The sequence below is a fragment of the Falco cherrug genome, chromosome 10 (genome assembly GCF_023634085.1).
Source record: "Falco cherrug isolate bFalChe1 chromosome 10, bFalChe1.pri, whole genome shotgun sequence".
NCBI classification, from domain to species: Eukaryota; Metazoa; Chordata; class Aves; order Falconiformes; family Falconidae; genus Falco; species Falco cherrug.
This window is the reverse complement of record NC_073706.1, coordinates 29,173,664-29,199,634: the sequence shown is the minus strand read 5'-3', so window position 1 is coordinate 29,199,634 and position 25,971 is coordinate 29,173,664. Positions and strand designations below refer to the sequence as shown.

The 25,971-nt window shown below is 40.2% G+C and overlaps 3 protein-coding genes across 9 annotated transcripts in view; 1 reads left to right on the top strand and 2 right to left on the bottom strand.

Moving 5' to 3' along the window:
* Positions 1-4,011, top strand: part of AMPD3 (adenosine monophosphate deaminase 3) — a 36,201-nt gene extending 32,190 nt beyond the window's left edge. For both annotated transcript variants that reach the window (XM_055722734.1, XM_055722732.1), the window contains exon 15: positions 340-4,011. In XM_055722734.1, coding sequence (XP_055578709.1) covers positions 340-516 — 177 coding nt within the window. In that variant the 3' untranslated portion in view covers positions 517-4,011. The remainder of the gene's footprint in view (positions 1-339) is intronic.
* A 2,417-nt stretch (positions 4,012-6,428) lies between these two features.
* Positions 6,429-25,971, bottom strand: part of LYVE1 (lymphatic vessel endothelial hyaluronan receptor 1) — a 29,138-nt gene continuing 9,595 nt past the window's right edge. The window contains exons 5-11 of one of the 4 annotated variants that reach the window (XR_008734227.1): positions 25,427-25,505; positions 24,481-24,677; positions 21,144-23,247; positions 18,867-19,035; positions 17,433-17,541; positions 11,172-11,279; positions 6,429-6,587 (exon numbers count right to left, since the gene is read on the bottom strand). Coding sequence is in view for 1 of the 4 variants with exons in the window: in XM_027810375.2 (XP_027666176.2) it covers positions 24,491-24,677; positions 25,427-25,505 (266 nt within the window). In the remaining 3 variants the exon portion in view is untranslated. Of the gene's footprint in view, positions 6,588-11,171; positions 11,280-17,432; positions 17,542-18,866; positions 19,036-21,143; positions 23,248-23,439; positions 24,678-25,426; positions 25,506-25,971 lie in introns of those variants that run through there. The other 3 variants (XR_008734229.1, XR_008734228.1, XM_027810375.2) reach the window with 3 other exon arrangements.
* On the bottom strand, positions 6,683-21,244 carry RNF141 (ring finger protein 141). 3 transcript variants are annotated; one of them, XM_055722735.1, is made up of 6 exons: positions 21,144-21,244; positions 19,083-19,285; positions 17,433-17,541; positions 16,229-16,410; positions 11,172-11,279; positions 6,683-9,493 (listed from the first exon to the last, which is right to left on the bottom strand). In XM_055722735.1, exons 2-6 carry the CDS (start codon positions 19,265-19,267, stop codon positions 9,343-9,345), a joined length of 735 nt encoding a protein of 244 aa, XP_055578710.1. In that variant the 5' UTR covers positions 19,268-19,285; positions 21,144-21,244; the 3' UTR covers positions 6,683-9,342. The 3 variants fall into 3 exon arrangements, with proteins under 3 accessions (XP_055578710.1, XP_055578711.1, XP_055578712.1); XM_055722736.1 differs by having other exon boundaries at positions 19,083-19,282; positions 21,144-21,243; XM_055722737.1 differs by lacking the exon at positions 21,144-21,244 and adding an exon at positions 20,711-20,843.

The following is a 25,971-nucleotide window of genomic DNA, read 5'->3' as shown; positions in this document are numbered from 1 at the left end:
GCAGTATTTAACTAATAAAAGAACCCTAAGCCTCTTTTTGTACCCTTCACATGAAAGATGCAGTAGTGAAGACCGAATGCTAGGACAAAGGGTTTGAGCAAGTCAGACCGGGCATACTGCTGGGTATATATAATAATAAATTCTTAGTAAAGAATTCTTATATATAAACTTTGGCCTTCAAATCTCCCAAACTGGTTAAGACTCTGAGGTAAATTGCAATGGCCAGCTGGCTGAAGCTGCACTGGTTTTTACTTGCACTGGAGTCATTCAACGAATAAATGCTCAGTTACGCAGTAAATCAGAGCAGTTGAACTGACCTCTTCCTATTCATGTTCACAGGAGAAACAGAAATTCTTAGGGGTGAATTATTGTAAAGAAGGGCCTGAGGGAAACGACATTCGAAAGACAAATGTTGCACAGATCCGGATGGCCTTCAGGTATGAGACACTGTGCAATGAACTTAGTTTCCTGTCTGATGCTATGAGAACAGAAGAGATTTCTACTCTGTCAAAGTAGTTACAAACTTGAAGAAACCAAAACATTTCACTCTGAAGCAGGATAAGATGCTAATTAACATGGAATCATCCATCTTTGATGCTACCAAGATGTAACAGTACAGAGAAAACCAGAGTATCTACGGGAGGTAAACAGCACTTGCTGTCATCTTTTACTGCATTATTCTCACTGCAAAAGTTTCAGTTCCTACAAACATTAAGCTTTGTAAGATTGCTGTAAATATTAAATGCAAACTCAGAATCATGTAATCTTTGTTTCATACTGTCTTAACTGTGTGCTATATTGTAACCTGGAAAAAAACCAGAGAATATTCATAGCATCTGTGATCTGCACCTTAGAATGCTGCAGATGCCGATAGTACACACGCACCTCTTTCTGTCCTGCTAGTCTCAGTAGCAATCATGGCATTTAGCACTTGCAAGGCGAATCCTTCATTCATTAGCCGTTTGTATGGGGTGCATAATTGTGAGGCTGCCCTTTCATTCTGGAAGGTGTTTAGACACAGTTTTTATCGTGCCATTTCAACAGTTACACTGGAAAACAAGAAAAACCAAAATCTGGTAGTTTTGTTTAATGACTAATGAATTACTTCCTGTTGTCATGTAGGATGTCTATGAAGAACAGCAGATTAATGCTTTTTAATCCAGGAAGTAGAAAATGTGGTGTCAAAATCATCACTATTGTACATTGTAATAACGAGTCTAATATTGCAAAAACTTTGCCTTGAAAGTTGAGAACACTTTTCTATTGCTTTGTAATAGGAATATGTGGATATGCCAGTTCAAATTACTTAGAAATTTATGCAGATAGTTTTAGTTGCATGTAAAGAGAAATTTTTTACTTGAACAAAGAAGTGTTCTTATGAATCAGCGGTAGAAATGCCAGACCTGGGTTCTGGTCCTACTTCTGGCATCTTTTTACACGTTTGTGTTAGTTTATATTTTAGTTGAATGAGAAGTCGAACTGTCTATTTATATAGAACCAGCCCACTTGAAATATGTAATTTCAAATCATGTTATGTTAAACTTCTTATTTATGATGGAGTGGCTAGTAAAATATGGCTACTGGAGTATTTATCACTTTCAACCTTTCTTCTATTTGCTCATCCTTCTTCAGCCACAGTACTAGCCCTCTGGAAAGTATTAAAGGCAATAACATGATAGCATCTATGCACCGTAGAAGCTGCATGTAGTTTCATACCAAAAAGGTATGTTGATGCCTGTAAGTCCAACGTTATGCTACTTCATTTGAAGGCCTCTAGTCCCTAAGCGAGGATCTTGAGCCTATAGTTAAGAGACCCGGGTATTGTGTACACAGGGAGGTTTGGCACCTTAGAACAGGAATTCAGAATTAATGCATTAAAAGCAAATAATGAATAGTAGGTGATCAAGCCTCACTAGACTTCGAACCTGAATGTTTTACCGTATCAGACATCTTGTGCCACTTGTCTTCTGGGGCGCAGGCACCTGCATCCTTCCTTTCAAGAGCTGATCAGGTCAGTCTCTCCCTTGTAAATGCAGCCAGTAGCAGTGGTGACATCACCAGTACCAAACAACTCGTTAATGGCATAACTGTATATAGACACCGAAGACACAGTCTCTCCTCAGGCTGCAGCAGTTCAAAGCAGTACCTACAAGGACGCTTTTTTAAATGTACCTGCTATCCGGAATGGTGATTGCAGGGAAATGGCACCAAAGTAAGGGAAGGAGGAATTCCTTATCACCTCCTATAGCTGCATAGCCCTGTAGGAGAGATTACACCTAAAGACCCTTAGGAAACAGCCTGGCCATAAGGCAGCTCCGAGAGAGACCAGAGACATGGGAGCAGAGTTCTGGCCATGCAGTGACCACTGCCGTTAGCCAGTGTCACCCAGAGGGAAGTGCAGTGATTGCAGATTTTCTTCCTCCAAAGGATGGTCACAGACAGGCGGGGCGAGCCTTGACTGTAGCTCTTCCACGACCCAGCCTAGGGCCTGCTGTGTGCAGCTAGTGCCACGCTTTGTATTGCTTGTGCAGCTAAGAAGTGTGTGAAACAGTGCTGCTACCCTGCTCAACTGTGTGACAATAAAACTGTCCCAAGTTCTTAGTCAGCACTGCCTGTCGGCCTCTGTTAAAAAATCTTAGCAGCCTGTACAGTGCATTATCAGCGTTGATGAGTGCAGTGTTCTTAGGATTTTCTTAAGAAATCTGAAAACAGCGGTTCAATCATTTTAGCTGCATAAACTGTCTTGTTTTCGTTACAACTTAATAATAAATTATCAACATAACATTATTTACCTGAGAAAAGCATCTGCATCTAGGCTAAACAAGCAACATGCTTGGTTTGAAGAATTTAAATTGTAAGTAGTTTCATCTGATAAACATTGCTTTACTTGGGTTGCTTCACCTGAGATTGCTACTAGTGCTGCTTTTGTTGTCACTTGATTTCTTACTTAGTTTTCTTAATATTATACTGAATTTGTATATGTTTTAATACCTTTTCAGCTTTCCTTACCTCAAACAATCAGGTTTTAACATGTCTGCAGCTCTTACTAAAGAAAAACAAAACTGGATATGAATATTATGAATTTTCATATGAAAATGAATGGATATGAATTAATAGACAGCAATCGGAATTTCAAAAATAATAACGATGACACGCCAGTGGCTATGACCACAAGTTCTGCTTTCTGTGCTTCCTTGTGTGCTGCTTTTAAGGATAAATCGAGCTAGTTGTTATATTTAGGGAAACAAACCATCCTTTCAAGCTTCCACTATATCATCTGTTTTAGTCATCTTTTAGTTAGGCAAACGTTACTGATTCTCAAGTTCAGTTCTTCAGCTTCTTTTTAAAAAGCTGCACTTTAATTCTGGCGTACGGCTGCTCAAAGCAACCTTGCAGACTTGGGGTATGTACATAACGGAGGCAGATCCAGCATGAACGCTGCTGTACACATCTACTCAAATGCAACACAGGGCAGTTGCTAATTCCGCCCCCCTGACGGGGTTCAGTTCAAACCTGGTTTTACTCAGGCAGAGGGGGACTGGAACATCACTGCAGCTGGTGACAGGGGTGGGTGTTGCTTCAGAAAGGAAGAATATCCTGTTTTCTCAGCATGTCATTGGTGTTAAGGTTCAAGTGTTATTCAAGACCTCCTTAAATCTGCTAGCTCCGAGCATTTTATACTTTCACCTAAAATGGTTAATTATGATTATTTGATGTTTACAACATAACTAAACAATTTCTAGCGATGCTCTTCCATTCCGTTATGTTACTTTAGCAAACTCAAGGCATTTGCTTTGCCACTGGATAATGCAGAGCTACTTTATCTTCTCATATAATTGTTCTTTACTTGTGGCTAACCCTTCTGTTCCGTTTGCCTAGTTTAAGTCTGAAAAAGCTGGGTCAGGGGAGGAATGTCTGTAAAAACTTTTTTCTCTCTGTGCCTGGATTAAATGATGTTTATCTTTTGCCTCTTGTGGAAGCATTAAACATTAATAAATAAATTATAAAAGACTATGGTTAGGGTTTTTGTGTGTGTATACCTCTCACTAAAATTGTAGCTGCACAAAATCTCTGCATTTCAGTCAAACTGAAAAACCTATGCAATTACACTGTTAGCAGTATAGAAGACTAAACTGAAATTAAGGACTACTACAGCATGAAAAGTGAAAGAAAACAACCATTGAAGATAGAGAAGCGGCAATATTTAGGAGAAGGAGCTAAAAGCTTAGCTGACTTAAAGCAGCTTAGTGTTACTGAAAACCAGCGGTTTGGTTTGTGCCAAGGGAAGACCTGCCACCAAGTCCTGAAGTGAAACTATTGCAGGGTTGCCCCCACTGGCTCTCCATGCCCTGGTTCCCTGCTCATCCAAACTGGGCATCAGGGCAGGGCACGCGGCACCTCTTCCTGATCCCCAGGCCTCATCTTGACATGAAACAGAGTCAAACCACCTGAATTTGGGAGGAGGAAAGCAGTTCCAGCACTCCCAGTTAAAACAACAGCACAGCTTTATCTGACGAAACACAGCTAAGCTGCCAACAAGTGACCAATGGAAATAAATAGTTCATATCAACATAGACATTCTGCTACAGCCAGAGATGACTTCTGAGGAGAAAAAAGTTTAACACAAATTACTTTCTACATAGGAAATGTAATAAAGTTTTTTAGATGAAGATTAAAATGCGTCTCTCTCTCTTTATACAAACCCTTTTTTTCTGTACACAAGCAGCACTCGTGAAGCACAAGAGCAAAGATTCACCTGTAACTGAACAGTGCGTACTTCTCCCCAGACCTCTCAAAGCACTAAATACCAACGTTATGCAGCACAGACAGTAGTATATACAATAGTGAGGCACCAACACTGCTAATCCATTAATCATTAACTATGACGAAGGGGTACCATGTCACATAAAAAAAATGGTTTTTTTTAAGGTCTGTTGAAGTTGGTTGGAATCACACTAGCATGGAAGTGCAGACTGTTGTATCAAAACCCTACCTTGCTCCATGAATAATCAAATTCCAGAAGGGCAGGCTTCTGACTGGGTTAGGCTTAATTCCTAAGAACACCTTGTATGTTTAAATAGCACTTTGAACCAAAGAAGAGTGCTCATTTAATTACCTGTTGGACAGCATTCTTCATTCCAGACTCACACCGGGCAAAGCTCTATCCAACTTCACAAAACTGGTAAATTTTTACTAAATTTCAGGCCTACAAACCCCATACCCAGCTTTTAATATTTTAACCTTGATAGTTAGGTTAGTGAGGTAAGCAATCACCTGTTAATTAGCATCTTGACAGCTCTGATACAAAAGTCAAATGTGCTGTCAGACCCCTCAGAGACACACACCCAGTTCACTTCAGCTACACACAGCAACAGAAAATGAATGTTCGGTCTTTACAGTATGCTGCTGTATGACAGATTCTAGACCTTAGTACCAAACATCTGAAGAAGTGACAATTGAAAAAAATTCAGTTTTGAAATAACCGATTTTTAAGACACACAAGAAAGCAGAATTCCATTAACCCACTTAAAACAGGTGAGGATAAAACATTATGGTATCTTCAAGAATGGTTTAACAACAGAAAAAATAACTACTGTAATATGAGTCACAATACAATTAATTCTATTGCAGAGCACGTGTACTTAGTGGGTACAAAATTAAAAGAATTGTGTAAATGCAGCGTTAAGGCCAGACAGGTTAACATAGAGCTCCCACTTACGTCAAGCATCTCTAAGGCTCCCTGAGGAAGCTACTGTTCGAGGGTTCAGGGGGGGACACAAAGCACCGTTAAGATGCTCCTCCTAAAAATCATGCATTTGGCACACACATCTGTGGAGGGGCAGAATTCACGAGTCCAGTTCAAACCTACAGCACAGAGATCTCACTGCTTGCCTTGCATTTCCAGAACTGGAATGAGTATGGATTGGAAAACCTTTACCATCACATACAGAACTGTCTTTAAAGGAAAGGGAAAGGTATTTAAGGTAAATAATGCCATTTCCCACTAAAACCAAAACTGTGCACATTACATTAATATGGTGTCTAAACTTGAAACCTAGGAAATACAAGTTTTTGTTAATTCCTCAAGTATACCCACCGTCTAGTGTGTCTGTCAGCTGGTAGGTTCTCTGGTTTTAACTTCCTGATCTGTTAATTCATTCCTCTCCCATTTCTCAATTGGCTTTGAAAGATCAAAAAAGATAAACCAAGTAACCAGACAGAGGAAACAGTTGGGTTAATTACTTCAATTCTTACTGAAAAACAGGGAAAATCAGGAGAAGAAAGAATACTTCAAACCATACCATACTTAAGCTTTAAAATACTAGTAGAAACATGATGGAATAACTTGGGGGGAAAAAGCAAATCACTCTTCTCTGGAATAAATAAATAAATAAATAGAAAAAAATCCTTTTCCAAAGGAAACCTGCTCCTCAATATTGTCTTTTATTGTTACTTGTTTTGACAAGAAAAAGAGAAGAATCAGACTGAGTCCTTTTTGCAGGGCTGCATTTACGCTACCTTGTTAATACCACACTTCAAAGTTTAGGAGACATCTGACTCACATGGCATCCTTTTAACCACAGCACCTGTACAATGGAATCGTATACAGATTAAAATTCAGTTTTCAGACTTCTGTGGTATCTAAGCCAAGAGATTCCTTATACTTAAAACAACATCGACATTTCTTCCAAAGTAACTTTATTGCACAATTCATACACAAAGTTTAATATACTGGAATGTCCTTAGCTATTAATACAACCTATAGCATTTAAATTACAATTTCACATTAAACCTGTAAGAAATCTTCACTTACACAAGGAAGTTTAGTTTGTTCTAATGCCCCCCCACCAACAGCTATTCGCAGCAATTCACATTTTCAAGGTCTACCTTCTGGAACCCATCACCATGTCCCTGCCAAAGCAATTCCTTTTCCAAAACTGAATTTCCAAAAGTCAGAGTAGGTAATACCAACCAGTATCAAATTACTAGTTTTTCAGTGTTAATATATCTATCATCCCACATAACGTACAGTACATATATTTTACAAGGCACACGTTACAGTAACTACATCACAGCAGTGTGAATTACAGCAACTTAATTAAAAAAGCTGTACAGAATACAAAGTTTACTTTTCACTATTTAAATAATTTTTGCATTAGTTTATATCGTAATTGCAAGTGTCATTATGCTGCAATTAGCAACCTGTTTGCATCATTACAAAATTACATTTTAAGAAGTTCATGTAAGTTCTTAGCAGAAAATCAACTTATAAAATCTCAGTTCAGAAGTATAATTCCTGAAATATTTGAAAAATAAAGTTAGCTTGAAGCTTTAATTTAGATGCTCTTTCTGTTCCAGTGATATAAAAAGTTTAAAAAATTCAAAGGTAATTTTAAAGTTCTGAACATGGACTAATGCAAGCTCAAAACCCAAAAAGAAACCAAACTGATGTTTGACTAGGAATATTTGCAAATATTTTAGTGGAAAATCCCTGACCATTAACAATTTTCTGTCCAAATAACAACTGCCCTTATGCAACCAACCAGTCCACACATTTTCTGAAGAATACCTCATTGATATCAAAGAATTAACAAAGGGAAAAAATTAGTTCTAAGCTATATACATTCATAAGTGGATTTTTCAGTAGTTACATACAGATTTACACACTAAGCCATAATGGCTTGTAGGTGATACACACAAGAAGAGTACGTTGCTTACCTGTCTGAATGTCTATGCTAAATTTGACAACTATGCCACAAGCCAAGCCTACATGGGTGCTGTGTGTTATGCACGTTCCTTAACAAACAGAAGTATAATAGACAAATTCCCAAGATCTAGTCCCCAACCTAATTATATTACTTTGTAGCCAATTAAGGAAAATAACCCAAATGTGCATATCTACATGTGCACGCACCTTTTAGTTCAGAACCAATCTGTGATAAAAGGCCTTAGCCTTATGGCATCATCAATTCTTAACGGGTACAGTAATTAAAAATGCAGTCTTACTGTAAGCGCGATTTATGCTGACATTCCCTCAAATGCTACACGTGAGTATTTCTCACTCAACTGCCTCAAGTTAAAATAGTAGTATTTGTTAATATGTATTAAAAAATCATTAATTCTCTACAATAGCAGTTGACTTCCATAACACTATGTAAGCAAAAGAGGCTTAAGATGGGTTTTCTGAATACTAACAATTTATTTTAGACTGTCTAAACTCAGGTCTTGAAAGATTTCACTCCGCCAGACATAGAAACACTGTTGCACTCCAGTTGTGATATCCCTTTTCCCAAGTTGTCACATGCACATCTCGCTCAAGCAACATTATTGTTAAAGTTTCTCTCTGCTACATAAAAGCATATTGCACTTGTAGATATAAAAGACAGCACCCTTACTTAGATTATTACCTTATTACCTCATAACTCTTAGTATACCTTGTACCTCTGATTTCATCACTTCAAAAATTCACCAGAAGCAGATAAAACCACAGCATCAGACTAAACTACACCTTAACTGCTGATTCAAATAAAGGCATTCTCTTCAGATATGCCTAATGCTTACAAATAATTTTGGCTGGTTTTGATCAAAAAACTATAAACTGATATACTTTTTTTAGGATTGTGTATAAAACTGTTTAATGTTTCCAAGCTAATAAGACTATGCTAATTATCATATTTAAAAAAATATTCTAGGAGATAATCTTGTTAGAAGAATAAAGGGAAGTGCACAAGTACATTTAATAGAGCTGCCTACACTCTCCAAAACAGGTTTAAAATAACACTAAAACTCCTAAGAGATCAGATTGAAACCATTACCTTAAGCACTAAAAGCAGCAATAACTGGCTACTGAAGAACAGGCAGTGGGACATCTTCAAGTTCCAGCAGTAAAATTTCTAATTAATAACCATTAGTGTTAACTCATCTTTATTCACATTTGTCATGAAACTAAAGGGACTGTTTTAAGGATAAGAACTGTGAGGTCAAGCCATCTGACGTGGCTCATCTTCTGCAGCGGCACCCTGTGATACTCAAACAGCAGTTAGCAGTTATAGTTGTGCTGTTACAAATTGTTTCATCTAGTAGTCGAGCCATTCATTATCTCAAAAGTTGTTAAAATAAACTTTGTTAATGATCAAAGTTTACTGAAAGCACAGGTTAATAATTAGGACTGCGCACACATACACTGGCTCATAAACCCTGTTCGAAAAGAGCAGCGCAGATTCACAGCAGCCAAGAAGTGAAAGACAAACTGTGGAAGAACAGCAACGAGAGGTAAAAACAAACGTTCGTGAAAACAAAAGCTCCAAGTGCTTCTGCTATTGTCAGCTTGTTGGGCTAGTGTCAGGGTCTGTGAGGCTGGCCCACCTCATCTACCATGTTAAGTATGTAAGTAGCGATATCGTCTTCTGTAGGTGCATCTGAGACCACCCAAGAATCACCTGCCCCAGTCACTTGCCGACGGCAGACAGGACAGCTTCTGTGACGATCGCTCCTGTTAGGAAGCCAGAGAAATGAGTACTTTTCACTGACGGTCTCTTTCTGGCCAAAAAAAGCCAAAAAACCCCAACGAAAATCAAAGCCACAACCCAGGGAGAACTTCAAGAATGATCAGGTTAACTGGATTAGACCACCTGTGTATTTTGTTTGTTTAAAAACTTTTTCTTTGTGAGGAAGACTGGCCAACAATTCTGAACATAGCTCCATTCTTTGAGTGATAAATTTGAAGTCATGTTCCTCATAATCAACAAAAAGCATTGAGCTTCCTGACCAGAAAGTTTAAATGGAAATTCACGGTCTAAATTACTTCTTCCTATCTTTAGGTATTCAGCTGAGCTACTTCAGAAATCAGTCCCCATAAACTTCCTACATAAAGAGAAAAAGGAACCCTTTTCTTGGGTCAGTCAGCCCACTGAAATTTAGAATTGGTCCCTCAGGGTCCTATTCCCCTCCACCAACTCACTCAGGAGTCCCAAACAATTACACTTCTAAGCTGGGAGCCTGTTACATGCCTAGGTTAAGAAATTAACCTTAACAATTTAATAACAAAAAAAGAATGGTATAACTGGAACTTAAGTTACTGAGTTCAGTTGCTTCATTAGTCAAAGTAGAATATAATCTGCTCTCCACCACAGCTGCTAAACTAAGACCCTGCATTGCTGACAGATGTTAAAATATTTTCCCAGAAAAGAGATGCCTAGTTGTACTCTGAGATCCAGTGACTTTTACAATTTTTTTCCTTGTGGGAGCATACCATTGTAAGAGTAACTTCTTTGATAAGCTTTTGAAAAAGTCACAAAACAAAATTCTTGCTCACAAATGATGTGACTTCAGTGTAAAATAATTTGCATTAACTAGTCAAAAAAAGCCTTTTAACTGAGAATATCTGTATCACCTAAAGAAAGATTGCCAGAACACCTGCCTAATCCTTGTAGGTCTTCTGCACGGTTGGATAAGAGCTACGCTCCTCCACAAAACAATTTTTCTCTCTTTTCCAACAACTGGTGTATCAGACAGATGCAGAAGCTGAAAACCTGTTCACTTTACTGTGAAGCTGAACATATATTGTAAGGTACAGATTATACATAAATTTGAAGGCATTGCTATTGAGAAGAAATCCTTCCCCAGAAAAGCCTATATATTTAAAATAGCAGATGGTATGCTATTTATTTCAAGTGAAAGTATAATACACGGAAAAAATCCCTCTGATAGTTATTTCCCAAATAAGTGCTAAGATAGTGCAACTCGCCTTCATATTTGCGTAGTCTTACAAACTATTGATTCTTTTCTTAAAAAGAAGCTTTTAATGAGATTTTGTGAAGCATAATGTGCCAGCATCATCATATACCCTGTCTTCTCTAGTTTTCGAACAGCAATACAATAATGTAGTTTTACAAGAATAAAAAGAAATTATAAAACAAATGCTGAAAAGCACTTTCACATCTCTTTTTCCAAAATAAAATGTTCATAAGATGTTTACGAATTCTGAAGCCATTTCCTTCTGCTACAATCAGATTTTACTTAAGCTTGTTATGTATCATATGTACATTAGCTTGCAAATACCTTCAGATATTAAATTATATGGGAAATAAGGAATCTGTCAGACCAAACTGAAGCATCTCTGATAACCAGCACATACTATAAAATAATGAATATCCTTTAAAATGTATTACCATTTATCAATGCATTTCTGGCAGAAACTGTGAGCACATGGCAAGATTAAATCAGCACGTCCATCCATGCAGATGCAACATTCCTCTTCATCTGTCAACTGTTTAACCCTGCAGAAGAGAAGAGAGTATTTTCTCCCAGGTAACTAGTAAGGTTTGTATTTGTGTCCTAGCAACTACAACAGTTCCTACATTTTTTCTTAATAATTAGTGATGGACAGAAAAGAACACCTGTACTGACCTGCAGGGAACATGTGATTTTTTGAATGGACTAGTTAAATCATCTCAGCATACGTCAGCAGACACAGCCTCAAGCTACCCACAAACCGCAGTAGATGAACTAAACTAAGTTAGAATATGCATTTATTTTTTGCCATGTGGTGCTTTTGTGTTGCAGAGGGTTATGCAAATCCTTGTTCATTATCAACAAGAGAAGTGTGAGAAGTTGTCACACGACTTTGCAAAACAACAGAAACACTGTTTACTTTAAATGCAGAAGAATCTGCCTTCCTTTCACAGAGCTGTCAAGCTGAACTACTCCGTAATGATCTCTGTCCAATTTCTGCGTACTAGCTTATATCCCAGATAAAAATGTGCATGTCAAAAGGATCACTACTAGAATGCATGTCCACTAATTTCACACACCATCAAAATGCCAAAAGCTAAACTGCTCATTAAATTGAAAAGGCCGATTTTACCTTCCAATTCACCCCTCATGATTGTTCCTTCAAATTAGGACTCTCTCAAGTTGACCATTACTACAGCTTTGCCAGTTAAGCTTCTAGGTGTTCTTGTTGGGAGTGGGGTTGGGGAGTTAGATCACTTCCTGGGACAGACGTTTTAATTTTATTTGTCTTCTTTTTTTTCCCACAAATAATATATATTTGTATCTAAAGGTCCTAACGTATTTGCATTACCTTCTCAAGTACGAAAACATAGTGAATCCTCAGTTTTCACTGACCTAACTAGGCATGTAAAGTTCCCTTATTTTCATAGAATCATAGAAAGGTTTGGATTGGAAGAGACCTTAAAGATCATCTGGATCCAACCACCCTACCACAGGTGGGGACACCTCCCACCAGCCCAGGTTGCCCCCAGCCCCGTCCAGCCTGGCCTTGGACACTGCCAGGGATGGGGCACCCACAGCTGCTCTGGGCAGCCTGGGCCAGTGTCTCACCACCCTCAACAGTGAAGAATTTCTTCCTAACCCCTAATCTAAACCTGCCCCCTTTCAGCTTAAAGCCATTCCCCCTTGTCCTATCACTACATGCCCTTCACCTCTCCAGCTTTCTTGGAGGCCCCCTTTAGGTGCTGGAAGGCGGCTGTAAGGTCTCCCCAGAGCTGCCTTTTCTCCAGGCTGAACAACACCAGCTCTCCCAGCCCATCTTCATAGGAGAGGTGCTCCAGCCCTCTGGTCACCTTCATGGTCTCATCTGGACTCACTCCAACACATCCACATCCTTCGTATGTTGGGGGCCCAGAGCTGAACACAGCTCTCCGGGCGTGGGTGTCTCACCAGAGCAGAGGGGGACAATCACCTCCCTCACTCTGCTGGCCTCGCTTCTTTCGACGCAGTCCGGGACAGGGCTGGCTTTCTGGGGCTGCAAGCGCACATTGCTGGGCCATGTTGAGCTTCTCACCCACCAACAGGCCCAAGTCCTTCTCCTCAGGGCTGCTCTCAGGCCATTCTCTGCCCAGCCTGTGTTTGTGCTTGGGATTGCCCTGACCCACATACAGGACCTTGCACTTGGCCCTGCTTGAACTCCATGGGGTTTGCACGGGCCCACCACTCCGGCCTGTCAAGGTCCCTCTGGATGGCATCCCTTCCCTCCAGCGTGTCAGCTGCACCACGCAGCTTGGTGCCTTCAGCGAACTTGCTGAGGGTGCCTCAACCCCAGCGTCCATGACACTGACAAAGATGTCAGACAGTCTTGGTTCCTATATGGATCCCTGAGGAACAGCACTCATCACCTGTTTCCCTTGCAACTCTGAGTGCAACCACCCAGCCAACTCCTTATCCGCCAAGTGGCCCATCCATCGAACCCATGTCTCTCCAGTTTAGAGACAAGGATGTCATGTCGGACAGGGTCAAATGCTTTGCCCAAGTCCAAGGCAGATAACAGCAGCTGCTCTTCCCTCATCCCCCAACACTGTAACCCTGTTGTAGAAGGCCACCATATTTGTCAGGCACGATTTGCCCTTAGTGAAGCCATGTTGGCTGTCACCAACCACCTCCTTATTTTCCATGTGCCTTAGCACAGTTTCCAGGAGGATCTGCTCCATGATTTTGCTGGACACACAGGCAAGACTGACCAGCCTGTAGTTTCCCAGGTCTTCCTTATCTCCCTTTATAAAAAACAGGAGCTATGTTTCCCCTTTTCCAGTCAGTGGGAGTTTCACCAGACTGCCGTGACTTCTCAGGTGCATCTCATCAGGTCCCACGGACTTGTGCAGCTTCAGGTTCCTCAGATGGTCTCAAACCTTAACTGCTACAGTGAGTGATTCTTCACTCTCTCAGTCCCTGCCTTTGCCTTCTGCAACTTGGGCGGTGTGGCTGGAGCACCTGCCCATAAAGACCAAGGCAAAATCACAGAGTACCTCAGCCTTCTCCATGTCCCAGGTAACCAGGTCTCCCGTTTCCTTCTGGAGAGAGACCACGTTTTCCCTGGCCTTCCTTTTATCACTGATGTACCTATAGCAGCTTTTCTTTCTGCCTTGATGTCCCTGACCAGCTTCAATTCTATCAGCTTTAGCTTTCCTGACCTGGTCCCTGGCTGCTCGGACAATTACTCTGTATTCCTCCCAGGCTACCTGTCCTTGCTTCAACCCCCTAGGGTTCCTTTTTTGTTTAATTTTTCTGAGGGTTTTTTTTGTGTTTGAATTTAATAGTCACAGCTCACTTCCAAGACAGCCAAGTAAGTGCTCTGAAATTTTCAGGTTTTCCAAAACCCCCGATTTAGGAATCCCTTCTGTGACTTGGGGCACAGAGGTAGCATTCTAGAAAGAATGGCATTCAGGAGACAGTCCACTGGAATGACCATGGACCAAACCACTTCTGCTTAGGCATCTTGGGAGTTTTAACTACACAGATTAGCCAGCTAAGGGACAGCAATTAACATGCTTTTGGTTATTCTTCAGTCGGTCCTAGGGGGTTCCTTTTCAATTTGCTTTTTGAGAAGTTACTTTAGAAGACTACGAGATTTTTTTGTAGAATTAGATGGTGATTCACATACAATGAGGACAACCATTTCCAAAAAGATCTATCTTTTGATTAGCTCACTAGGTTCTTTGGACTTGCTCCCTTTCATTTCCCTCCCCCACGCAACTCTCAGTACTAACCTTTGATAACACTTCATTTTTTGAGATTTACTGGTGTATATACAAGCAGTTAAACTTAAAATAGACACCCTGTTTATAAAGTTTCTGGAAATCAAGATTTAGCCAGTGGACTAAGTTTCTGAAGAAATGGTAAAATACAGGAGTGACAAACTAAGGAAATGCCTGTCTCCATTATCAGAAAGCATAAACCACATTTTTGGTTTATTTTGGTATGCTCTGAATAGGAAGTGGATATTCTAGAGAAATTGGGTATTATTCTGGTAGAAGTTAAGATAAGAAAAAGAATGAAACAGATAACATTTGCTATATTTGTGCAGTGACGGCTAGCTCTTGCAACACTGAAAAATGTCTAAAGGTGTAAAGAATTTAAGCAAACGGGAGGATATCACAGAAAAACAAACAGAAGACTTCCTCAGGTAAAACACCTGAAGGTGCTTCAGCCTCTATTTTCCTTATAACTTGAAAACCTTGGATAAGGTAAGCTCACTAAGTTCCAGCGTATTACCAGCATATTAGAAAAGTCGTTACTCATCACTGCATTGCAACAGCAATTAAGTTTACAAACACGAAGGATGCTCACCTCCCCCACCTTAAAGATTGAAAAGCGAAAAAGAAACCCATCTAGGAAACCTTATATCTACACAATTACTTTAACAATATATGAAGCTGTTTTGCTGGGTGGGTTTTTTTTCTTGGCTTGTTTGTTCGAAGTAAAAGCCCATTTCCAGACATACATGTATTCTAGTATAACCGTATATCTTTGAAAAAGAGTAGGAAAATACACTTTCCCAAACATGCCCAAAATTTGCTACCGAATTTAGCATTTTATTAACACAGAAAAGCCAATAATTTAAAATTATTTGTTCCCAAACAAGAGAAACAGGAAATTAAATGGAAAGAACACATTCTGCAAACCACTGACTTAAAAAAACCCAGTGGGCTCTATCAGTAGAATGACAACAGAGCTGACCAGCTCCTCACTGCTAGATACAGAGAACTACACCATTTATTACTTTTTCTTGTAAAACCTATCTCTACCTCACTTAAAACTGAGTTAGAACTCTGAACTAATTCAGCAAGTTAAAAAATAACGAATTACTGGTAGCAACATTTCCACACAGGGAAAGGCTGACAAGCTTCTTGCTGTTACATTCAGTTTGAACTGAAGTTATTGCAGGTGTTGACCTTAGTTTTTTACTTTTCCTCTAGTTAACAAAGCAGGATGTCAACACGTGTGAGACAGTTCACATTTTTCCAGTCTTACAAGTTAAATTATTACTGTAATTGATGAGTTTCTAGTGGCAACAGATGGGAACTTCCACATGCCAAAATGTAAAAGAGGAAGAGAAAGTTTAAGTGGAACAATAACAAAATCTGTTTAAACAAACACTGTCAAAACCCCTAGATTTGTAGCTGCAGCTGACTCCATTTCCTCCTGCTTCCTTATCCAGGAGATTCAACATATACCATGTTTATATTAGAACTGATCATTAAAGTGACTGTTCCAAAGCTAACGTATGATAGCACCAATAGAATTTCACCCAAGCACGGTACAGCTCTCTTGGTACAAGGCGTGCTACTCATGTTTGCGATGCTACAAAGTCTGCATCTGCCAAGAGCATGCAGTTCTGATCACTAGACCTTTGTAGTTCAGGTTTTACACACAACTTCCAAATATTTATGTTGTAACTGGAGTCAGAGGCTAGAGTATATCAAAATACCTTCCCATCCACAAGCTGGCCTGACAGGATGACACAGACATCAAACTCTCAGCAGCTTCTTCAGAAGTACCACTCTGCGCAAGAACTCCTGCTGCTTGACTGGTGATGTCTTTATAAAGTTGAATGAACTGATATAAGTTCAAGATTCTGGAAGCTTCCACAATGCCACTTGTTTTATTTATCTTAAGACAAAAGAATTGTTTACAATTAGATATCAGTTTTTTACTTGACATTGCTCAAACTTCTCTTAATGCACTGCAATTCTCATGGTAGTAGCCACCTTCCTAAGTGTCCACCACTATGTCAGCAAATTGCAGTCTGATTCAGCAAGGGTTAAGACCTGCCAACCCAGCCATTTCATCATGAGGAATACCACAGTTAGGACTACATCTTTAGGGAAAGACAACTACCATTACTCCTCATATGGATTAAGTTGTGAGTAGGGACTTAAAAAACTGGGATAAAGTTAGAACAAAGAACAGAATTACCAGTCATTTCACATTTGAACCTAATATAGTCAACAATGGTGACTGCCTTAGTGAAAACTAAGAGCAAACCGAAAATGACAAACTGTTAGTTTCAAACAGTTTGTAGTTTTGTTAGTTTCTAACAGTTTGAGAGTTGATTTGGTTTAAACTGCATGTTAAGATTGTTTAGTGGATTCAGGACCATGTAAGGATGTCACATGACAGGACACAGAGGGCAAAAATCTCCTAATCAGAAAGATCAAACTTAGTAAGTTTTGTCATGGTCTTCAAACTAAGCTAAACATTTAACTTCCACATTGGTTTTCTAAGGAATCAGAATATATACAGTTAAACTAGCTCAACTAATAATGCTTGGACTTGCTGACCAACTTCTACTACTACCAAACTATATAGTTCCCATATAGTTTGTTGTACTATTCGATGACCATGACTTGCCCTCACCGATCTGAATTTGTAACTAATGGACCGTAAGCACAACATTGGCAGATACAATTCCTTTAAACTTAGTTGTGAAAATGTTTCTATTAACCCACTTTTTGCAGAAACTTAGAATTTAGACTTAATTTATCTCAAATAGTATCCTTGAATACATCATCCATATCAAAATATATACTCAAAATGTCTGTGGGAGGTGTTGGATTTTACCAGTAAAAGTGACAGTCCTCAGATATCTGTAAAAAAAGCCCCCACCAAATAAAAATTTTCAACAATCTTACTTTAGTGCATATTATCCGAACAACCACCTTCCAGAAAGCAGAAGAATCAGAACCAGGCTGCACTTCAAACAACAGATGTTTGTCTTGTCCAGATGCCAATTTTGCAGCACTGAAATAAAGAAACATCAGGTGTTTTTCATCATATGTTAGACATGGAAAGATCAGCAGCCTCAGCCACTCCGGTATTATTTGTTGTTCACCTATGTGCTCTTATCAATACTGCCCAGAGATACGAAATTAAAGAGTAAAACCTTCTTAGCATGTTACTAAATATACACAGTCCATTTCATTTTAAATTGCACAGTAACTTTCAGGAAATGATGTGCAATTCTTTTGATCCAGCATCAGCAAGCAAGTGTCCTTTATAGACATTTTAATGTATACATATTTTCATGGTTCGTTACAGTAATCATACAATCTAAATTAGATTGTGGTCCAATCTAAAAAGGTTATTTCCTTACCATGTATGTAAAAAAAGCATGCAAGTACCAACACATGCAGATGAGGTGTATTTGTGTTAGTATATATTAATAATGCAGCAGTCAGGTGAAAGCTTCAGGTCACCCTGAAATTTGTGGGGGTTTGTATTTTTTTTTTAAATGGAACATAGACACAAAGGTCTGCTCCGTACGAATCAGAGCAAGCTATGTTACATTCAGGCTAAAGCAAAAACTGCAAAGAAATTTTAAAATAATGAATAATAATGATATTTTGGAGTTAATTATACTGAGATATGCTTAGATTCTCAGGCAAAATGTAAAAGAATGTTCTTCAAAATCTATTTATGTGTCTACCCAGAAAACAAGTATCTGTTCTAGAAGGTCATTCATAAAAGTATGACACTTGACAAGGCAATTTCTAAACTGAATATGAATTCACATTAAAGTTAAATATCAAACATTACCAAAAGACACACATTAAAAAGCCCTTTTTCAGTGTGCACGTTTCCACTTCATATCATTTGATATCAGAAATGTTGGGTAAAAATGCCAACTCTGGGGGTTTTTTTGTTAATTTATTTTTACCACCAATAATCCAGTCAATATATCCAGTCAAAACCACCGATAAATCAAACAAAAGGCTGGCTATGAAAAATCTTATTTACGAAGCCTTTTGTTTGGGATTATCATGCGCTTTGGTTTCAGATAGTAAGGCACATCTCATCTTGCATGAGGAACAGCATTGCACATCCACAGAGGTGGGAGAGAGGGTCACAAACAGTTCTGTCTCAGGTACTACCTTCCTAGCGTAGCTCTACCATCTTTACAGGGCTTGTGTTGCTACTTCCTACCAAAAGTGATGGGCAGAGAGGAAACAGCATTGCATCTTTACGTGGTTGGTGGAGGGAGGAAGAGTAAGGGAGACAGGTAACACTAAGAAGATTCTGCTAAATGCCTGCCTCTTGTGAACTTCTAAGAGAGAAGCAACACTTACTGGAAGAAGAGTGTTGGAGAACAGTGAATTTAAGGAGAAATGTAAGGCTTTGGTTTTGAAGTGTAATTACAACCACTATAGAAACTTCAAGTACTGCAGTAAACATTTCAAAACCAGATGGCTAGTTCTGGCTTAGCCAGCACAGGAGAATATACTGCGTACAAGGTCTCTGTAAAACATTAAAAAAACAATAGAAGGAAACAAAGTAAGGCTTACACATCATTAAGTTCAGCTACTCTTCCCAGAAACTCTTCATATGTTAGGAAACCACTTTCTTGAACCAAAGCGGCATGCTTTGCTACTTTTTCTGGCAACTTGTTAATTACAGTTTGGGTATGGTTTGAAATTTGCTGACCCATGGTGAAGTTCTTCACCTCAGTTCCGTAGAAAGAAGTTCTCATTCACTTGTAGAGTCTCTGCTAAAAATATTTTAGAGAGTTACATTTGTGTGTTTTATGAATGGCTACTCCCTCATTTTCTTGTAGGTTAAGAGTTTGTTTAGCTACCCACTAACCAGTCTCATTATTCTACAGTAACACAACACGAGTAGTCAAATCAGAAACAAAGCAGAACACTCAGAAGAGACTGGCATGTGGCATTAACAACTTACGAAAAATGTATTATTGTGCTTATAGCAAATTTATATTAAATAGCGATAATTTTTCACGCAGATTTTTCAGCAGCTCCAACACACACATATAAACACATCCAATGGAATGGAAAATAAAATCTTGAGATGACAATGGTAATTTATGGTGATCTTTGTTTTTCCTAAACATTCGTGCATGTGAAAGTCAGAATGCCTACAAATAAGAATTATCAATACGTGTTTATACACAGATATTACATTAGGAATTAGCTTTCTTACATCACACTGACATTGGCAGATCAAAAGAACTCTCACAGCATTCTTAAACCAGTAAGCCAAGGAATCCACGTCAGTATAAACCAATTTAGAAATCTCCTTATCTGCATAAAATGCTCAACTTTAGGATCCATTATGGAACCAACTTGCTCAAACCTCCCAACTTCAACTTATTTCACCATTTCCTTTACAAGCTTACCCTTTCCCCCTAGAAGTATGCATAGCGATCTACCCTATGACCTGATTCTGAGTCTTCATCCATTTCCTCCCCTTGGTGCCTCTCATTTGACATTCCCCCAAAACTTTACTTTGCTTTTTGTCTTGAAATAGCAGAAGCATACAAATTAATTCTGTCGGTACAGAATTAATCACTTGTAACTAATCACTTGTAAACCAGTAGTTTCACACTGTTTCAGGACTTTCACAGATAGAGGTCTGCAACGGCAAGCTAATTGCAGACTATTAACCTTAATGTAAATATGGAATTATTTGATACCAGGTGCATTACAAACACCTTATGAGAGACATCACAGAAAAACAGAACTTGATCCTCTGTGTACGTACAGCTGCATCTGGGCACCAACCTGCCCAGGAGCAGGGCTCACAGCTGTCAAGATCTTGCCACAGGGTAAAAGAAACACAGCACACATGAAGTGAGTTCTTATCACGGCATTATTCAAACTACTCGGGTATTTCACACAAAGGAATAGACTTCCAATTTAAAGGTCGAGCACCGAGCAATGTCTGTTCTCAGACAGACAGGTACGTGCTCCCACCGGAGCTGCTTTTCTCCTTCCAAACCGCCCTCCGACGCCCCTCTCCCTGTCCAGGCCTGCACCTGGTGGCCCATCCCAGACGACAGCCCCGAAGCGCCACCTCCCCCCACCACCCCCTCACCCTCCCGGGGTGTGCGTCCCGCAGCGGCACGGCCGCCCCCCCCGAGGGAGAGAACGCCCCCCCGTGAGCCCCCTCAACTAACAACCCGATGTTGTACCACGGAGGCCCGGGCCCCGCCGCGCCGCCTGCGGGAGCGCTCCCTTCCGCACGCCCCTCAGCAACACGCAAACCCGACGGGTCAGGGGTGCGCCAGGGCCCGCGGCCCTCCCAGAGCCGCACCCCGCGGCCCGGCCGCCCCGCCCGCCCTCAGGGCGCCGCGTAACCGCGCCCAACGGCCGCGCTCCGGCGCCCCGGCTGCGTCACGCCCGCCCCGCCCGCCGCGGCAGCCCGCGCCCCCGCCCCCGCCGCCTCCCCGGGCCCGCCGGCAGCGCCGCCCCGCCCCGCCGGACGCGGCAGCCAAGGCCCGGCGCGGGGCGCCCGCCCGCAGCGGCTTCCCCCTCCGCCCGGGGCCCTGCGCGCCCCTCAGGGCGCCGTGACGGCGGGCCGCGTCCGGCGGGCCCCGCCAACAGCCTCACCCCAGCGCCCCGGCATCCTGCTCGCCGCCGCCCGACGGGGACCGCAGCCAGGCCGCACCCCCGGCCGTCGGCTCCCGGCGCAGGCGCGGCGGCGCTCGGCGCGGCTCGGTGACGCCAGCGCGCGTTGCCGGGATACGGCGGACGCTGCCGCCGAGGCCGGGCGCAGGGCCCGTCCCGCGGGGGCACCGGCAGCGCCGCCGGGCCGGGGCCGTTCGCACGGGCGGCGCTGGCCTTACGGGGAGCGGGGGAGGCCCCGCCTGGGCGCCCTTTGCGTTCTGCGGGACAAGCAAAGTGCTTAAGTGCTGGTCACGGGCCAGCAAGTGCTGGTGCACACCCCCACCCCCACCCCAAGCAGCCGGGCGGGGGGAGGGGGCACCCCAGCCTGCCTGGAGGGTGCCGGAGCTGCCTGTGGGTGCCAAGGGTCGGCACGCACTGACCTTTGTACAACAAAATCCCACCACCCATAAACGATAACCCATTTAGGAACATAAATCCTAGAACATCCTCTAGGGCATCCACATCCTGATGCTTCAAGGTTTAATTGTAAGTTGGGTGGTTCTTTTTTTTTTTTTTTTTAATTTAAAGAGGAGAAAAGGAGCAGTACTTCCCCTTCCTGCCTGCTTCGGTTCACACATAGACACGCGTACTTAAAGGCACCCCCATATTCCAGGCAGGGATTGGGCGGGACTGGGAACCTCGCTGCGTTTCCTGCAGGCCACCACCCCTTTTGCCCAAGGTCAGCAAACATCTGTAGCCTCAGCGTGGGAATCCAAGTAGCGTTACTGTCAAATGATTAATGCAAACTGTCATCTCCTGCTAGCCAGAATGATTTGTCCAAGATACTTGAGTGTAATGCAATTTCTGAGGCATTGAGGAACTTCATAGCTGTTGGGAATGTCCCATGAAAAAAAGCGTAACACTTGAAAAAAGTCAGAAACATACTGAATACCTTCTCTTAAGTTTCTGCTACTACCAGTTAAGGGTTTGGGGTTTTGACACTCTCTGTCTACAACTTAAATAAATGTTTCCTGTTTGCTTTGTAGCGGTACATCCCTTGCAGTTCTATTAGTGAGCAAGAACGTTTTGTACTTTCTAATTCAAGTGTAACGGAGTAGCACTCATTATATACAAACTACCAAATACAGAGTACTTGTTGATTAGTACTTCTAACTAGCTTTTATTACGTGGAGAACAGTGTAACAGGTTCCTTTTAACCTTTGTGGTGTTCGCATAAATTGGAAAGAAGGAGCAGATCAAACTATGTGCGTTGGCCAGGTGTCAGCATGAAGGTTGGGATGAAAGCTATCTGAGTTTTTAAGGTACATGATAAAACAAGACATTTATAGGTTAAGGCAATATTTTTCTGTATCAGGTAGTATAGATTTTTTTAGAAAGCAAACACTTCAGAGAAAAAAAAAAAAAAGCCCTTATTTCAAAGATCTAAACCAGAAGTAACATACTTCCAGCTGGCGTAGAATTTGAGAAATTTTTTCCGAATTTCTTTAGGTGTGAATGAGACAATCTGATAGAAAAGGAAGTTGATGCCTGTGGAATAGAGGTAATAGTAGGAGAGTAAGAGAAGTGATAGGTAATTATCTCTTGGTGGTGGAGAAAACAATAGAGAAACAGGTAATTTCTAATCGCTAAAGCATAGAAAAGAGGCAGAAGGGGAATTGTAATATGTCACAAAGTCCAAAATAACCTGGAATCCACTAGTGTTGCCTGTGTCCTTAAGCCCATCTGCTATTCTGACACTGTCACGACAAATGTTTGCTGTGGCCCTTCTCGATGGCCTTATTTCTGCTGTCTACCCTCACTGCTGACACAGCAGAGAGCACTTTCATTCAGGTTGCCAGGAGAGACACACGGCATTGCTGCAGTATTTTGCAAGAAGAGGAATTACTTAACTGAGTGGGAAGGCTGTATCTAGTGCTTTCCTCTGTGGCACGTTTTTCTGCTGAAATTCTGTTGATGGGCATCTGAAATTTGGGCTTTTTAGAGCTGTACTGAATCACAGTCTTTCTGAAGTAGCATAGCTTTAATGGCAGTGGTGGACTGCATGTCAGCACAGTGCAGACTCTTGGAGCCTTGAAATATTTCTGAGCTACCAAATAAAAAAAAAAAAAGAGAGAAAACAAAAACAAATGCAGGGTATCTGCAAGTATGCTATGAGTAATACACCATAACTCATTATCTAGTGGAATATATAATCACTGGGCAATTAAAAAAATTCTCAGAATCAAAAATATGGAAGTTCATAACCCCCTATCCCACACCATAGAAAACACAATATAGCTGAGCAGTTCTATTGCTATTTTATTTAAGACTATGTTTTTCAAGCTGCTTGATCTAAAAAGAAACCTCCTTTGCCATAATAAACATGCTTCACATATAAAAATAAGTTATCCAAACCATCTATTCAAGAAAACATTTGATAAATTGCTACTGTTGTTCTTCTATACAACTAATTAATTTTGTAACATTAAGGTTATATGAGTTCTTTTTACTGTGAGATAGTTTTCATGAGAATAAATTGCCCAGACAAACATATCTACCATACTTTATTGTTTTACGAAGGAAGTACTGTAAACGTCCCATAGCACTTGAGATCTTTATTATGAAAGCCACACATATATACACAAAAGATCTTAAATATGACCGTTGAGATAGAGTTCAAGGGTTTTTTCCTCCCTGTCAAATATCTGATGCAGAAGAATGATACAGATTTTAATAAATAAAACAGTAAAATATGATATGATGAAGATATCTGAGAAAGTTATTCATTGCTGTATATATATAAACATCAACATCTTTGTACCCTTCCACGGGTATCTGAATGACAGTGGGTTGATCCTTTAACTTTTTACTCACTTGTAAACAGACTTCTGTTTGTAAACAGACTTTTTAAAGACAGTATGCAACTATGTAATGGAAATAAGCTAATCTACATGAGGAAGAGCTACCGTATTATCATTTTATTTTAGACATTAAGTTAGCAGACATCCTTTAGCCAGATAAAAACACCCTCTTTTCATTATATATTGATCTGAATTCCTTGGAAATAGTTAAGACAGTGCATGTCGTTAATATTCCTAATTACTTCTCTATTAAAGATGAAAAGGGATCTGTAATATGGATTTTTAGATTTATTTCAAGTAAATAAGATACCATGTTCTTCTGCAAGAGCGTTTATAACTAAAAATGTAATTTTTAAAAGAACAAGTTTTCATATGTCAAGATAGAGAAAATATCATTCATGAGCATTTACAATCACCCATGTTTGAAAGCATTGCCAAGTTCTGTGTGCTTCGTTTTATATTTCTGTTAAGAAGTGTACCTTCTTCCCCTTACACTTCTGCTTCCAGACATTTTACCACGGCCTCAGGCTTGGTTTTAGACTCTTCTACATTTTTCCCATTATTCTTTGTTTCCTTCTCAGTTATTTTGTCATTTGACTTAGCCTCTTTGAGAGCAGTAGTTTCAACCATTTCTTTTTGTTGATTCTTGTTTGAAAATGGGAAAGTTTTCTTGTACCTTTAAATAGGAAAAAGGATAGTAAAGCAGAAACCTGATATAGTTTGGTAATATCACTCAAGAAATACATTGAAAAATACCTAGAATTAACTTTCTTTGTCATACTCAAGCAAAAGTGTCACAGAGAATAGTGGCATGCTAGATCACTGTCCTTTTTCAAGCAATGTGCTTTTTCAAGAAATATTTTTGTAATTTTATAAAAACATACAATTTATATTCAAGATTCATGGTACATTATGATAAAGACTCCTGGACTACTATGTGAGGAATGCATGCAATTTTTGGATATGATTTAATGATGCACTCTGTTGAAGATCTTTACGCATGACAGATAATCTCAACAATTATTTTTTTCTGAACACAATAGTAGTCCAAGAATAAAAACTTTTACCCTGAGTCTGACATAGAAAAGAACAAGAATAAAACTGCATAAACAAGCTTATATAGAGAAACAGATGCATACTTCAGTGTTGCTATTTTGGCACACCTGGAAATGTTCTACTCTAGGCATGACTGACTAATGAAAAATCCACAATATTTGTCTTCAGTTCCTCTTCTAAAGCAGGGAATGGCAATAGCAACAAGAAAATTTATCCGCATAACAGCAGGATTTAAGATTTTGTTCTTTGTGCTACGCTGTTATGTCATTATCATTACTTCTCTGCTTTTCCGCTACATATTTAAAATATTCACTGGGTGTACTCTAGAAATTAATTCAGCCCAAGAGAAAAAAAAGAAAAAAAACTTACTTTTTGATATAGCAGACTGCAAGAACAACTGAAATAATGAAGAAGATGACTGCCAATACAAGAAGTGCAGTGGGGATACCTAGACATAAAAGTGAGGCAAACAGTTTTTATATGTACTTAATTCTGGCTTTCTAAAGGCTCATGGGAACAAATCCAAATTCTTCTAAAATCAGCCTCATGTAAGAGGTACATATGCATCAATTCAAGGATAGAGGTATTAGGAATCTCAAAAGGTTAGCTACTCCCGCTCATTTTGTCAAGAGAGACAAGACCAGGTATTTAGGCAATCCCTGACATATGTTTGTCTAATCTGCTAACTGGAGGGCTTTTACAACCTGTCTCGAGAACACAATTTTGTGATTAAGTATCCTTGCAGTCAGAATGCTTTTCCTTATATTTAGTCAATTTCTCAGTGGCTGTATATTAGGATTACTTATTCACACCTCATAGCTCAAGAACATCTCCATATCTGGAGAACAACAATTCTCCATAAAACTTTCTTGGCTTCTTTTGTTTTTAAAAGCCTGCTGAGTTTTCCATTCCTG